This window comes from Neolamprologus brichardi, chromosome 18, assembly GCF_056152115.1.
Source record: "Neolamprologus brichardi isolate AB-2024 chromosome 18, ASM5615211v1, whole genome shotgun sequence".
In the NCBI taxonomy this organism is placed as follows: domain Eukaryota; kingdom Metazoa; phylum Chordata; class Actinopteri; order Cichliformes; family Cichlidae; genus Neolamprologus; species Neolamprologus brichardi.
Window position 1 is genome coordinate 3,582,975 of NC_142121.1, and position 16,433 is coordinate 3,599,407.

General features: G+C 44.2%; 1 protein-coding gene across 1 annotated transcript; it reads right to left on the reverse strand.

Moving 5' to 3' along the window:
• Nucleotides 1–14,424: 14,424 nt before the first annotated feature.
• LOC102799678 (uncharacterized) lies at nt 14,425–16,095 on the reverse strand. Its single transcript, XM_035916596.2, has one exon. The coding sequence runs from the start codon at nt 16,093–16,095 to the stop codon at nt 14,425–14,427; it is 1,671 nt and encodes a 556-aa protein (XP_035772489.2).
• Nucleotides 16,096–16,433: the final 338 nt, after the last annotated feature.

Genomic DNA, 16,433 nt, shown 5'->3' on the forward strand with positions numbered 1-16,433 from the left:
ACAACGATGAGGCCGCCTACAGGGAGGAGGTGGATCGTCTGGCTGAGTGGTGCGACACAAACAACCTGCTGCTTAACACTGAGAAGACCAAGGAGCTCATCGTGGACTACAGGAGGAATGCTGACCCACATCCACCCATCCACATTAAGGGGACGGCTGTGGAGCGTGTGAGCAGCTTCAAGTTCCTGGGAGTCCACATCTCCGAGGATCTCATCTGGACGACCAACTGCTCCAAGCTGGTCAAGAAGGCTCACCAGCGCCTCTTCTTCTTGAGGACTCTGAGGAAAAACCACCTGTCCTCAGACATCCTGGTGAACTTCTATCGCTGTACCATCGAGAGCATCCTGACCAACTGTATAACAGTCTGGTATGGGAACTGCTCCGCCTCGGACCGGAAGGCGTTGCAGAGGGTCGTGAAAACTGCCCAGCGCATCGCCGGAGCACCACTTCCTGCCATAAAGGACATCTACAGGAAGCAGTGTCTGAAAAGGGCTGGGAAAATCATCAAAGACCCCAGTCACCCATCACATGGACTCTTCACCCTCCTGCCCTCTGGGAGGCGCTACAGGAGCCTCCGGACTAAGACCACCAGGTACCAGAACAGCTTCTTCCCCACAGCTGTCAGACTCCTGAACTCTGCCTCCTGACATCTGACCCACGTTAAACTCATGGACTGGACATACACACACCCACAACCACCTACACACACACACAATGGACAACCGTACCCTCAAACACACAATAATAACATGGACTGAACCACCATTCACAATCACTAGCACTTTATACAGCCTCTGTAGAAATTATCCACATATCTCACTTATCTTAACTGCACTACTGTATAGTTCTGTGTAAATAATCATACGATAATTTTTAATCCTACAATCCTACAACTGTTTATAACTTGCATAGTTCACATTTCTGTATAACTGTATATCTCAGATTTCTGTATAGTTTTTTATTTTCATATTTATATCCTGTTCATAGCCTGTACATAGCTGTACATAGCTTGTACTCACTACAGCCTGTACATACTTATAGTTATAGAATATTCATAACATACTTCATACCGTGTACATTATAACATACCATAATAGACCCATTTCTGTAACATACTTACATATCTATATTATTGCTAATATATATTGTAATATATCTATATCACTAAAGCACTTCTGGATGGATGCAAACTGCATTTCGTTGCCCTGTACCTGTGCATGTGCAATGACAATAAAGTTGAATTCTATTCTATTCTAATTCTAAATCCTGATTTACAAGTACAAAATATTTATGACCACATTTTGAGCCCATACTCCCCCCTCTTCCCAGCGTGAAGCGGAAAAAACGTGCGAGAGAGAGAGAGGGTGAGAGAAAGAAAAAAACCCCACGGCTGGCAATAAGGAGCCGGCTCACGTCGTTCACGTCAAAGATCCGGCTCTAAGAGCCATTTCGTTCACGACCGACCCATCACTACTCATCAACAAATATACGTAGATTAATTTAACATGAAACAGACTGCGTCCACAACAAGTCAGTACAGCTGTGAATATGGCCAATTCTCAGTTACCAGTCAATGATAAAATAATAGCTTTTATTTTCTGCATGCATCAGTCAACCACTCATCCAGAGGATCTTCAATCCCAGAAAATTCCTTCTCCTCATTTGATAATGTCTGTCATCCTTCCATGCCCTGGTAACTGGCCCATCCAGAGCTGTATGATTTTGAAATATACATACAACTAGCCAAACCACACCTTGATCACGCCAACCCTTTTCAATCCTGAGGATGTCCAACGCCAGCCTAGTCTGGACTGTGAAAGGTGACTTTAACGCCGACTGTTCTGACAGTCCTGTGTATTACATTCCCTGGTCACATTAGCCAATCTCTGCACATTGGAATAAACATAATCAACATGGTCAACATTATATTTAGTGTTATTTCAAAATAGTATAGATTCTCACCCTCAATCCCTACGGGGTTAGCTAAATTATGTTTATCTAGAACTCTCTCTCTGTCTCTAAATTTTATGCTTGGAGTCACATTTTAAGAATTTGACCATAAGTGACATTTATGGTGTTATCACACCCATCAGGGCTTACCTTTCCCACTTTTCGGTGATATTCCTCCCTCGAACATTTGTAATTACCCTCCTTTGGTCGCGAAAAACTGGTGGTGTGGCCAAGTGGGTGCTATAGGACCAGGGTTTATCATTACACAGCTCTGTTTTGGATGTGACAAATCATATCATACCCTTTGTTATTGTTTTGGTTTTGGCGATTTTCCTGTAAAATATTTAATTGGCCTTTTACAATGGCCTGCGATGGTGAATGGTAAGATGTTCCAGTGATCAATCATGTCAGAACTTGTTCTCCACTTCTTTCAGATGTTCGTTGTTACAGTGGAATCTCTTGTCTGATTTTTAATGATTCTCGGTACTTCATGTCTTGGTATCAGTTCATTTCACAGCCATTTTATGACTGGGTTTGCGTCTTTTCTTTCCAGGGTGTTGCTTCTTCGTAGTTGGTGAATCTGTCCACCATCACAAGAAGATTTCCATGTTCTTTGGTGTCTTTTTGTCAGCTCCTCGTGTCTGTAGAATCCATTTTCATGTCCCCAAAAGGAGCCTCCAGTGTTGTAAACTTCCCTGTTTAAACACTGGTACAGCTGCTTTGGGTTGTATTCATTACAGGTGTTGCGCTCACACAGTTTTCCACCATCTCTTCCATGTGTGGGTGTCACTTACAGGCCTTCCATGTTCTTCTGAGTCTGTTTCTGCTCTCATGTGAAGGACCATGTGGTGGTTTTAACAATAGTTGACCAAGTTTTGTTGGGGCAACTTGATCTCTCACCATGTACGTCCACTATTCTGTGTTGTTTGTTTCTCCATCCGCTCACTGATCTTGTAGGCTCCTGCCTCTTTGTTTTAATGTCATCTTCTGTCAAATGATGGTGATGACTCCTCTGTTAGCGCATTCATTTGTCAGGTCTGCTGAGTCTGTATAGATGTTTTACTCCTTCCTCCTCCTGAAAGTTGTATTGCCTTTGGTGAGAGACAAAATTTCTGCCACCTGAGCTAAGGCAGATTGTGTGATGTTTCCTTCAAGGCTCTAATTAACCACAGCAAGCTTTCTCAAGATCTGGATGTACCAGTGGCTCAGTTTATAGATCTGATGTCAATCTGATGTCCACAACAGCTTCTTTTGCAGTCATGTTGTTGATGTTTCCTTAATGTCATTCCTTCAGCCATGTTGATTACTTACGTGCCATAGGTGATGTGCAGCTGTATAAGTATGCTGATTTTGATTTTCCGCTGATTTTCTTGTCCATTTTCCATGTTGTCCAATCTCCCTCCTTTTTCTGAAAAAGTACGACATTTACACTTTCGTCTTTTTTAGAAACCTCCACACTGAGAGTGGCAGTCCCCTCCTTTGCAGTTCCCAACCATGCAATGTGATACTCTAATCAAAACACAGCCAATAAAACACAGTTTTCTTCATGCAAAAATCAGTAACTCAAAATTAGCAGCCAAAGGGTTAAATCTGCAGTTCCACACTCTCGTGTGAAGCTACAGTCTCCCCCTCCAGTCTCTCTTGTCCTCCTGCTCCTGCAAAAAACAGAACAAAGTAAAGCATCCACCCTTTTCTTACCGGCTGTTTGTCAACATTTACTAATCCTAAAGTTGGTGCAGTCTTCATCTCAGTATCAAGTCAGTCAAAACTTTAGTCTACGTGGTCATCACAGTCCAGTCACACGCATTCATTCACACATATCCATACCAGATATTGCTGATAATGGAGTCCCACATGCAACCTATTCCAGTCTCCCTCAACAGCAAGATCACGTCAGATTTTTAAAAGGAAAACAATTCTTTATGATTTTGGACTGGATTGACTCGCTGCAATGCTTTTAGATTCAGGACTTACCATCTCATGTGGTCAGTGTCCCATCATATAAGTGAATTTCTCCAAAGAACATTACAATCATGGAGAAGCACACTTTGTGACAGTTTCCAGTAAGAATAGTTCATAGCACATTAAATTTCAATCCTCCAGGCCTGGATAAACGAGAGCTGATTCTGAAATCATGAACTCACAAAATATCACCGCCGGTGGATCACACCTCTCAGATTTCTTATCTCAGCGCACTGTAACAAACGCAAAACAAAAGTAAACAATAAAAAAATAAAATAACAACTACTAGGGCCAGTTCCAGAATATGTCCAAACAAAAAACTGTCTCTCTCTCTTAGAGAATGTCATGGAACGGACATATTATAGTTGTTTAAGAAGTGTTACTACCACCTAGTGGTAGCTAAGCAGAATGTCTTTTTTGTAGAGGAAGTGGTCTACAGGAAGTAGTGTGCTCTTTAGCTGCTGCAGTGACAGCATTTGTAATCTGATGGCAATCTCTGCAATCCTGGTGTTAAAGTCCACAATATCGGCTTCATCCGTAAGTTCCTATACATTTAATGTGTATTAGTAAGTTTTGACACTGTTTTGAGTTAAATCATATGGAGGCAGGTAGATGCTTGTATTTTTTCAGCAGATGCTTCATCTGTGGTCGTGTGTTTTTCACTAGAGCAATGTTATTCTCCCAGTGTAATGGAACATGTCTTCATTGTGTATTTTGTATTCCTTTTCTTTGTACAGTTTTACAAAAGAGAGAGAGAGAGAATTTATTTTCATCATTAAATCCTGCCAAACACAACAAGCGGCCTGTTTCTTGGAGGATGAAGTGCTGGGAATAAAGATTGTTAAGCTAGCTGTATAGCTGAAATTACGTTGCCTGCAACAAACTTTAGTGAGGACAGCATAGAGAAAGAAAACAACCCAAACCTCACTGATAAAATAAACCTAGTGCTAAGAAAAATCAACAGAAAACTCACAGGAAATTTTTCATTCTTCCTCAGGGAACAATATTGTTTTGGAATTTTGTTCCTCCAGGAATTAAATCTCAATCATAGAAAATGTGTATTTTACGTCGTGCTGAGTCAGTGTGTGTGTAGATGTGTGTGTGTTCATCACTTTCCTGTTCTGGTGTCTTGGGTAAACCACAGCCTGAAGCGTGCCCTGGGGTCCTGCTCTCCTCCTTCACTCTGTTTGCGACCATTGCTGCTGCTGCTCAAATTTCTGTCATCCTGGTTCTGGCCCCAATTGGGGCAGTCCTTTCTCCAGTGTCCATGCGCACTGCAGGTGAAACCTGCATCTTCTTCTGTGTTTTGTCCGTTCTGAGGTGGCTTTTGACCCCAGTTGCTCCTTCTGTCTCTGTCAATAACCATGTCCTTGGTTTTCAAGGTGTTGATCATTAAGAAAGACTGATCACACCATGAAACAAACTCATCCACAACAGGCCCATGGGAATCCTCTTCACCATGAAGGAGGCTTACAATGACTGTGTCATCTGCATATTTAATAAAATGCCTGTTGGCCTGCGTATTGCGACAGTCATTAGTGTAAAAAAATATATACAGTAGAAGAGAGAGACAACAACCTTGTGGTGAGCCAGTAGAAGAGTTCAGTTGTTTGGAAAAACAGCCGTTTACTCTCACACACAGAGATCTGTCAGTTAAAAAGTCTAAAATCCAACCAACGAGAAAAAGAGGTTTATCAGCTAAAAGATGTGGCTGGATAGTATTAAAAGCTGAAGAGAAATCAATAAATAAGAGCCGAGCATGAGCTTTGGTGCCATCAAGATGGCGATACAAGAAATTCAACAGAGTGACCACTGCATCATCAACACCTCTACAAAGCCTGTATTCAAATTGTAGTGGGTCGATTAGCTTTTCTACTTGCTGCAGGATCTCCTTCCTGATAAGTTTTTCAAAGGGCTTCATCACTAAAGATGTTAAAGCGACAGGCCTAAAATCATTTAATGTTATTTCTACCCATCTTTGCCTCTACCTTATCCTTGTATTTTATTTTGGCTTTTTTAATTTCTGATGTGATTTACTTCCTAATTTCTCTAACTTTCAAGATATTCCCTTCAATAAAAGCTTTTTTCCTTTAATGAATCAGCCTCATAAGAGCTTTTGAAGACCATGGTTTTTTATTATGCACAACTTTTAAAGGAATAATCATATCTCTGCAAAAGGAGATATAGCTGCAGACAGTTCACGTCAATCAGTTCACTAATGTCTCTGCATGATTCTGTAAACACCGACCAGTCTGTACGGTCAAAGCAGCCCTGCAGGGCTAAAGAGGCGTCGTGACTCCAAACCTTGATGCTGTGTTTCCTCACCTTCTCTCTCCTCAGCACAGTTTTATAAACTGGCAGAAGATGCACCGTGTTGTGGTCCGAGGATCCGAGGGTGGGGCCTGCCACAGATGTATATGCACCTTTTATGGAACCATAACATAGATCCAGAGTCTTATTGAAGCGTGTGGGACAGTTCACATACTGATAAAAACTGCCCAATGCTTCCTTCAAGTCACAGCGATTAAAGTCCCCCAGAACAATATTAGGGGCCTCAGGAGAGAAGGATTGTAGTGAGTGGATGACATTGGAGATGGTGTCAGTCGCATTCTTTGGATTCGCTTTAGGATGGATGTAAATGACGGTGATGTTAATCTGTGGGAATTCCCTCGGCAGATAAAACAGCCTCAAAGACACAGAGAGGAGCTCAATGTCAGGCAGACACACCTTTTTACAGACGGTAACGTTTTTACACCATTTCTGATTAATATACAAGCACACTCCTCCTCCGTGAGATTTCTGGGTAGCTCCGGGGTCTTGATCCAAACGTATGGGAAAACCAAAGCCATTTAGTTCCAGAGAAGAATCAGGGTCCGAATCCCTGAGCCAAGTCTCTGTGAATGCCATTAGACATATATCCCTGTAGTCACATAAATGTGCAACATTCAAATGCAGTTCATCCGATTTACTCCTCAGAGACTGCACATTAGCCAGGATTATTGATGGTAAAGGAATACGATTGTATCGTATTTGCTTCCTCAATCGCTGATGTAGACCTCCCTTCATACCCCACTTCCTTGCTTTGACTCTGTTAAAAACAAAAGTGCCCCTGTGGTTACCGGATAATCCAGAGCTGGAAAACACTGGAGGGTGAAAAGAATCCAGAGATGGGCCATTCCACCGAAGATCCAGAAGAAACTCCTGTGAGTATTGTAACAACCCTTATTGTGTTATAGCACCACTAGGGGGGGGTTGCCCTAGGCACAAACATCCTCCACTGCAACCACTGGACATTCAAGGTATGGACATCGAGGCTGTGGACAGCTACAGGTACCTTGGTGTTCATCTGAACAACAAACTGGACTGGACTCATAATTCAGACGCCCTCTACAGGAAAGGGCAGAGCAGGCTGTACCTGCTGCGGAGACTCAGGTCGTTTGGAGTGGAGGGCCCACTCCTGAAGACCTTTTATGACTCTGTGGTGGCCTCAGCCATCTTTTATGGTGTGGTCTGCTGGGGCGGCAACATCTCTGCTGGGGACCGGAAGAGACTGAACAGGCTGATCAGGGCCAGCTCTGTTCTAGGATGCCCTCTGGACCCAGTGGAGGTGGTGAGTGACAGGAGAATGGCGGCTAAGCTGTCATCCCTGTTGGACAACATCTCCCACCCCATGCAGGAGACTCTGACAGCACTGAGCAGCTCCTTCAGTGGCTGCGGCACCCACAATGTGGGACGGAGAGATTTCGCAGGTCTTTCCTCCCCATGGCTGTCAGACTCCACAACAAAGACTTCAACTGATCAAACACACACATGTGCAATAAGACTGCTATATGTGCATTTTTTTTTCTGACAAAGTTGTACTTTTGTATTTTCTCACTCAGTTGTATATAGCATTTGCATTCTATTTTATTCTATCGTATATATTATTCTATTGTATATAGTATTTTATTTTATTCCATTCCAGTGTCTTCTAATTTCTGCTGCATAACTTTGCACTTTTGCTGTAACGAAACAAATTTCCCACCTGTGGGACTAATAAAGGTCATCTTATCTTATCTTATCTTATCGTAGTAGTTGTGGGAGTCTCCTAGTGGGTGTGTGAGTATTAGTGGTGTGTGATACTGCATATTTTGGTATCGATCCGATACCAAGTAAATACGGGCCAGTATCGCCGATACCAATACCGATACTTTTCAATAAATAAGGTGGATGCTAAATTGCTAAATCGCAATTAATTGTAATGACCTTAAGTGTTTTTGTGATGTTTCATTTTTTATTATTAAATAGTTAAAACCCAGGACATAATTAGGAGAAATAATTTATTTATAATTAAATTTTAAAAAAAGCTTTATTATTGTGGCGGGTTGTGGTCTGCGATGCCGCTGCAGGTGAGATCGACTCACCTTCACGGCATCTACAATCATGCCTCGCCGGCTTAAAACCTGTGCGCTGCTTGTGCTGTTGTTGTTTTTGGTGTTCATGTGTACGGCTGGCAGCAGGAGAGCTGCAGCCATTACACGCTGCTCATGTTCTGTTCTCAGGAGAAACCTTACCATTGTAACGGGCTGGCGCCGGCGACTACCGATCCCCGCACGTGTATGTACGGACAGAATAGAGCCGTGGAGACCTGGCTTGTATGGTCTTATGTTGCTGACAATGAATAAAGGTCTGTTGTTTAATTTAACTGACTGGCTTTGGGTTTTCCGGCTAACCTCCACACCACATGCCCGCTAGACCTGCTAGCCGCTCCTTGCTCTCCAGACTGCTGTTACAGTATGTAATTGTTTGTGAGTAGCAATGACCCCAAACAACAATAATAATAATAATAATGGATTGGATTTATTTAGCACTTTTCAAGGCACCCAAAGCGCTTTACAATGCCACTATTCATTCACTCTCGCATTCACACACTGGTGGAGGCAAGCTACGGTTGTAGCCACAGCTGCCCTGGGGCAGACTGACAGAAGCGAGGCTGCCATATCGCGCCATCGGCCCCTCTGGCCAACACCAGTAGGCGGTAGGGTAAAGTGTCTTGCCCAAGGACACAACGACCAGGACAGAGGGCCCGGGGATTGAACCGGCGACCTTCCGGCTACAGATGCGCTTCCCAACCCCCCTGAGCCACGGTCGCCCGTCAGGATTGAAAATAAAACCATGCGAAATTAAAAAACCCATCTTCATTAAAAAGAGAGTTCCACAAAGCACAAGCCAATGCTTTAGGATTTCCTCAGGCTCAAAAAATAAAAAGCATAACTTAAAAATGAAATAAAACAAGTTAAAACACTGACAGACACAAACTGCTGGTCGCCGCAAGGGCAGCGCCCCCCCCCCCCCCCCCCTCATTCCTCTCAGGTGGAGGAGAAGTAATAAAGAGAAGATGGAGGAAAAGAAATGGGGGAATGAAAGAGCAAAAAAAGGGGGAATGGGGGAGAATAGGAAAAAAACACTAAAAGTACAAAGCACAAGTAAAACACAGTGGTTCTCCAACTGATCGCATCTTTTCAGTTTTTGAAAGTGCAGAAATATGAGGCTTTAATCCACAGTCAGTATGTTACTGCAGTTGTCATGGTCCTGGGTCATTTTGACCCAGTGTTCTTAGTTTTCCTGTGGTTTTGTATTTTGTTCCTTATGTTCATTAGATTGTTTGGTTTGGTATTTGGATCCCCCCTGTGTCCATGCTGTTATTGTGGTGTTTGTTCTGGTACCGTGTTCCCGTCCTTTGTGTTCTGTGTTCTCCTCATCCCCTCGTGTATTCATCCTTGTTCTCTGCCTCTATCTCTGTGCTCATCTCTGTGTACTGTGTTGTGTTCAAGGTCCACATCTTGGTGTCAGTATTTTCAGGTTCGTGTCCTCCCCGCTCTGTCACGAGTAATTGTCCTCAGCTGCGTTCCCCGTGTGTTCCCACTTCCCTCATTACCTTCTGTGTATTTATGTCAAAGTATCCCTTTGTTCCGTGTTGCGTCGTCCCTCTAGGTTGTGTGCATTTCCCGTGTCTTCCCAGCGCCTCAGCTTTAGTTTCTCCCAGTATAGTTTTGTATGACTTCTTATGAGATACTCTCCGTGTACAGAGTCTGGTGAAACGAATAACCCACGCCTCGGACTCACGGACAATTGCCGTCGGACTTAACGCCATAAGGGCAATCGAGGGTAACCCTTACCTTCGCCAGCTCACCTGCTATGAGGGCTTTATTGATGAACTGAGCCGAGCCAAGGAGGCGTTACAAGCTCGTGAGCTGGCAGACAGCGTCTCCTCCCGGGATTCCACACCACAGCGACAGCAGACAGAGATGTCCGCCAGGCAGCCGCTGCAGCAGCAGCGAACTAAGCTCGCCGCGACGGTATCGCAACAGTGGCTGCTAAAACTAGAGGGTTTTTCGGCGTCGCTGCCACAGAGCCCTTCTCCATCCCCTCTCAGCTCTGACCGTCCCTCCCTTGCTGCTTTCCTAGCAGCGATGTGGTCGGATGATGAAGAGGAGACCGTCACCCCCGCATCATCACCGGTTTTTCCCGTCACCTCCGTTCCCTCATCAAGGAGGAGACGCCATCCACGTCGTCGCCGGTCCTCTCCTCAGCCGGATTCCGGGACTTCTGAGCAGACGGCTGGGGTGAGTGACAAAGACACTCTTTCTGTTCACTCTGAGGCTAGTTCTCACTACTCTGAATGCAGGAATGCAAACTCTGTGACTCTTGCCTCAGGCTCTAAAGGCTAATGATCTGTAACTGTTGAATCCGAACCCGAACTTCTTATGAACTGTTGTACTGCCCAGAGGGTCAGCTCAAAGATCGTTTTTCCTACGTTTGGACTCATATTTGAGAAAGATTATCCTTCGCTAGTGTTTCCTAGGCCTGAAAACGTGAAGTCAGCATTACCTGAGTTAGAGACACCAGTTTCTGTGCCCTTTACCTGTGTGTCTGCTGAGGATGATTGTTTTGCAGTTCAGCTCACCACTGGGGCTTTAAAACCTGCCTCCTTAGATATTAAAGCAATAAAATCCAAGACTGTAAATGTTCCTGTGATAGCTCGACCCCAGCTCGTTACTTCTGAGCCATCACACCAGGGGAAAGCCCATTCTGACGTATCCACTGATTCGAATGTTATTGAGTCAGGGGGCTCTACACCCACCACTGTTTTCCCCAGGTTTACTGCTTCCAGCAATCTGGAGGTAAAAGACTTTGTTTCATCTGCCTCTCCAGTGCACAGAACTATGTTTACATCGGCTATTAACCCCTCCTCTGACAGTAGAAGCATGGTTAGCTCCGAAGAAAGTAGCCCTAACACTGTTGGTGCCTCAGCTGACCACGTTTCTCTAGAGTCTGTAAACACTGAAGGTGGTGCTTTAGTGCCTGTAAGCTACAGCTTTAGCACACTTAACGCTACAAAGTCAGAGCGCTGCTCCTCATCCGCTCAGTCAGGGCAGGGAATTCATCTCTTGCCGACTGTTCTTTCTAGGCCCGCCTCCCAGGCCCCTTGTGTTCTAGGGATAGCTGCGGCCCACCACTCCCCTGCACCTATCTTAGTTCCCCAGGTGAGGGGGGCTGGCGCCCAGCTGGTCGCTGTTCCGGTTTCCGGGTCGGCTGAGGCTCTGCTGGTCCCTGCACCCGTATCAGCTCCTCGGGTGGAGACAGCAACTGCCCAGTCCCTACCGAAACCGGTGCCAAACGCTGAGGTGAGGCCCGCCAGGACCCAGCCGATCTCTGCACCTGTACCTACTCCTCATCCGCATTGCAGGCTCAGAGGAACCGACACCACCACCTGTCCTACATCCGCTCCCACACCCATCATTACACTCAGCTGCACAGGATGCCCCTCGGTCAGTCAGTCAGCCTTCTCCTCAGTGTACAGTCCAGCCTTCTCTCCAACCGCCATTACTACCACTAGTTCAGTTTGCTACCCAGTCTCCCTCAGTTCAATCTGTAGCCACGTCTCCTGTGTCCCCGCTAGCCACGTCTCCTGTGTCCCCGCTAGCCACGTCTCCTGTGTCCCCGCTAGCCACGTCTCCTGTGTCCCCCGCACCTCAGTCACCTACCCCACCTCAAGCTCCATTTTCACCTGTACCATCACTTCAGTCATCAGTTCGATCTGCCACTCAGTCGCCCTTAGCTCCATCATCCACTCCTCCACCCATTACACCTCCACCCATTACACCTCCACCACAACCGTCACTGCAGTCCCCGGTTCAGTTTCCTGCAGCTCATCTGTCCCCAGTGCAGTCCCCAGTGCAGTCCCCAGTGTCCCCAGTGCAGTCTCCTGTGAAGTCATCAACTCCACCACCTACTCCACTCTCACCACCACCGTTACTACAGACATCAGTTCAGCCTCCGCATCCACGCCTGCAGCAGCCTCCGCATCCGCTTCAGCGTCGCCTGGTCCAGCGGTTGTTACACCGCCGCCCAAGGTACGTCCAGCACCTCAGCGTCGTCGGCCACTTTCTGGGTCTCTAGCCAGACGTCATCACTGTCTTGGGTTGCCTCCGGACCAGCTCTATTGCCTCCTTTGCTGTCGCCGCCGCCTTCCGCACGGCCGGCCGCCTGAACTGTTTCCACGCCGCCGTTGCCGTCCGCATGGTCGGCATCCTGAACTGCACTGTTTTGCACTGTTGTGTTGCCATCCTCCAGGTTGACCTCCCGAACTGTTTTTTGTTTGCTCCCTGTGCTCCAGTTTTTGTGGTTATCTTGTTCTCGGACTATTTTCAGGTTCGTGTCCTCCCCGCTCTGTCACGAGTAATTGTCCTCAGCTGCGTTCCCCGTGTGTTCCCACTTCCCTCATTACCTTCTGTGTATTTATGTCAAAGTATCCCTTTGTTCCGTGTTGCGTCGTCCCTCTAGGTTGTGTGCATTTCCCGTGTCTTCCCAGCGCTTAGCTTTAGTTTCTCCCAGTATAGTTTTGTATGACTTCTTATGTTCTTGTTAATAAAGACCTGCCTTTGAGTTCATCCCCGTGTGTCTAGAGCCGTGCATTTGGGTCCTCTCTTGCCTTCACACAGCCGCCCCATGACAGCAGTAGGCTGCAATAGAGATGCCTATAAGAAGACAGCAGGAAACAAGTTAAAGCCACATACTGCTGTGAATACAGTCAGCAGCAGCAACAGCAGCAAGAGTTTAACTACAAAAAAGAATCAGAACACATGATTCCTGCTAACTTAAATGGCTTGGAGTTTTTTTCTGCTGTTTTAATCAGTTACTAGGTGTATGAACACATTAGAAGTCAGAAATCAAACAAAGTTTGAATCTAACACGTGGAGAACATGCCAACTCCATGCAGAAAGGCCCGGCCAGGTGATGGAGTCGAACTCTGGACCTTTTGGTGTGCTAACCACAGTTGCCTGTGCTAGAAAACAAATTTTCTAGCTTCTGAAAAGCTTGTGTCCCAGGAGCACTAACTAGGTTCTCAGCCAACTCCGAACCTGACCTCCCTCGTCATCTCTTTTATTGACAACAAGCAGTTACACAAATATCTCAGTGAGCGTTTGTGTGTGTTATTTCCTGTTACACCATATATGGCTCGACCTTTTAACGACATCTTCAGTCACTCCATTTATGGCGTGACCTTTCAACGAACCAACATGTACAAAAGCAGAAGTGAGCAGTCCTGCTAAACTTATAAAACCAGAAGCTTGTGGTTTCTAAATGTACAATGGAAACCTATAGCGACGAGACAGCTTCCTACATCTTAAGTACGCAACCTAATATGAAAGAAACATTTTATCAAAACACATACAAGCAATGGTTATATATATCTTAGCACAAATGACAATCTTTAAAGAATCAACTCTAACACTCTGTACTAAGAAAGCTTGAAGAGGCTCAAACTGTTCGAACACTATGGCTTATGTGTCTGCCTATTGCCACGGCAATGACTGAAGATGGCCTTGATATATAGTCAGAAGTTTACTTTCACTCATCATGGCCATGAATGTTTGCCAATAGTTTGCTTTTAATTATCTTTGAACAATTGTTTTTCCAAGGTGGAATGATATAGTATACATATTTGTTTTAAAGAAGAAGAAGAAATTGAATCACAATTTATTTATTTTGGATTTTATACAGGCTCAAATATATGCATTCACTTAAATCTTTTAATAAGAAGTACTCATAAGCCAAAGCATATTAACCACTTTATTTATCTTAGAATCAGAAAATTCATTGAAGAGTTAAGGTTAGAAAGGACATGATTAATTGTTTTTGATTAAATTGAATGATTCAACCTTAGATAAATAAAAAGAAAACATATAAATTTTAAAATGAGCATGAAGATGAGAATGACGTGTCGACCAGTAGAAAAGAAAATACAGTTGATCAGGAAATAAAAAAACCAATGAATTTTATTATGTTTTATTTAACTTTGAAGTTGCTTGTAGTAGGTTAAGTACATATTCTTTCTAAACTTTCAGAATCATAAATACAAAAAGAGGTGAAACTTTAAAATCATTCAGAGGTTGCTGCAGCTGGCTGTGATTTTACCCTCTATCATTATCTGACTGCCTGTGACTATGTGCTGTTTCATGGATTTGGCTAAGGATTGACATCAAGTGATTCTTGATGACGCAGGAGTTTCTTGCCTTGCTCTATTTTAGCCATTGTCTCTGCTTTTTCCTTCATGGACATCAGAGACTGAACTCGTTGCTTCCAGCCTGGTTTGGCCTCAGATTTCTCTCCTTCAATAAGCATGTCGATGTACTCTGGAGTGGACAGAGGGTTGGGCTTCAGTGCTATCTCTTTAAGTCTGTTCAGACACTTGGAAGATCTCTCCATCAGTTTCACTACGTCAGCCTGCAAACAGTCGTACTCAGCATTCAGTTTATCAATCACTTTCTGAACAGTCATCTTCTCTCCTTTGGCTTCCCGATACTTTTCTTCCAGCTCCTTTATTGTTCTTTTTTCTTTAACATCTGTATAGCCCCATTTGTACTTCTGATTAAAGTGTACATTCCAAATACACTTTCCTGGGCACTCTATACAATATCCATCTGGCCCCATTGCTGCACAGCCACGTTTATCTGCATCATTTGCTATGGCACAAGGGAAGTGACAGGTGGCATGACACTGCTGACAGTTGGTGATGTAGTTTCCAGAGCCAGAAATGTCCTCCTGAAATGGCTTTCTGACAGTAACTTCAAATTCAAAGTTTTCATTTCTGCTGATCTCTGCTTCATGTTCTCTAAGTTTTTCACTCGTCTCTTTTATCTCCTCAAGCTTGGCTAACCCAAGTTTCACCTGCTCCTGCAGATTCTCAACTGAATTCTCGAGCTGCTTTCTTTCTCTGAGGACTTCCTTTGTCAGTGTCAAGCTTTTGGTTTCTATTTTATTCAAAGCAGCAAAAAACCTCTTCATGCTTTTTGTGCCCATCTCCCAAAACATCTTATCAAAGCCTCCTTCTTCTTCATCGTCATCACTTATGCTTTCTGCTACAGCTGATTTGTTGTTTGCAAACAGTGCTGAGTTATTGAATTTGAAGTGAACCGGCAGCCCGTCTTTTGTTTTAGGACATGGGACTCCTGCAGCATTGATCGCCTCTAGAACTGGAGGTCGCTGACCGTCTGCAAATGTCACCAGAACCCTGATGTTTTCTGCCACATCTTTGCCAAAGATTGAGAGCACTGAATCAAACACATATTTTTGTGTTGGTGTGAGTCGAGCTAAAGCAGCCTGAGCTACAAAACACACAGCATCGATTTCACTGACACCGCCCTGAGCAGTGAAGAGATTACGTAGCTGCTCTACAATCTCTCTGTCTTTTTCTATGCCTCTTGTATCTCCAAAGCCTGGAGTGTCCACTATGGTCAGAGAGAATGGGATTTCAAATCCCTCCTGGTGGTTGATTTTGTACACAGTGACTTCAGAGGTCTGACTTTGAGCTTGTGATGTTGACTGACCCTCATCAACTAACTTAAAGCGATATGGATCCTCCCATTTAACACCTAAAATGTAATTGATCATCCCGTTGATGAGAGTTGACTTCCCAGCACCGGTAGCTCCAAGAACCATTATGGTGCGATTAGGTTTACTGGACTCTTTCCCAAAAGTGAAACTCTTGCATCCATCGACATTGAAATCTTTTTTTTTTTCCAGTGGAATTATATAAACAGGGAGAGGCCCTGTCTGTGTTTCTGATTGTTTGCATTTTTTTTTAATAGCATCTGAAAGCTTTTTGGGCCCTTCTTCTCGTTTGAAATATTTCAACATTATTGTTGTACGTCAGTTATTAAATTTACTACAAAGATCTAAATTTTTCTTCTTTCAGGAACAAATATAGTGGCTTCTGCGCAGTCAGGTTCTTGTGTTGTTAAGATGTTCTTTCAGCCCCTGATCTGCAGATGAAATGTGTATTCAAAAATTAAAATACACAGAATTAAACTCTATTTTTAACTAGAAAAGCATCATCTAGTTTGTACGTTAAACAGACATATAAAAAAGACATAATTAAACAGACATAAAAACAGAAAACCAGCTGAGTTTAGCTGCACTGTAGCACAAAAAGCAATATGAAAACAAGTAATTAACAACCAGTTCATGTTTTAGAA

What these genes read in the sequence shown, in the direction of transcription:
- LOC102799678 (XM_035916596.2), bottom strand. Translation starts at nt 16,095, where the DNA reads ATGTTGAAATATTTCAAACGAGAAGAAGGGCCCAAAAAGCTTTCAGAT.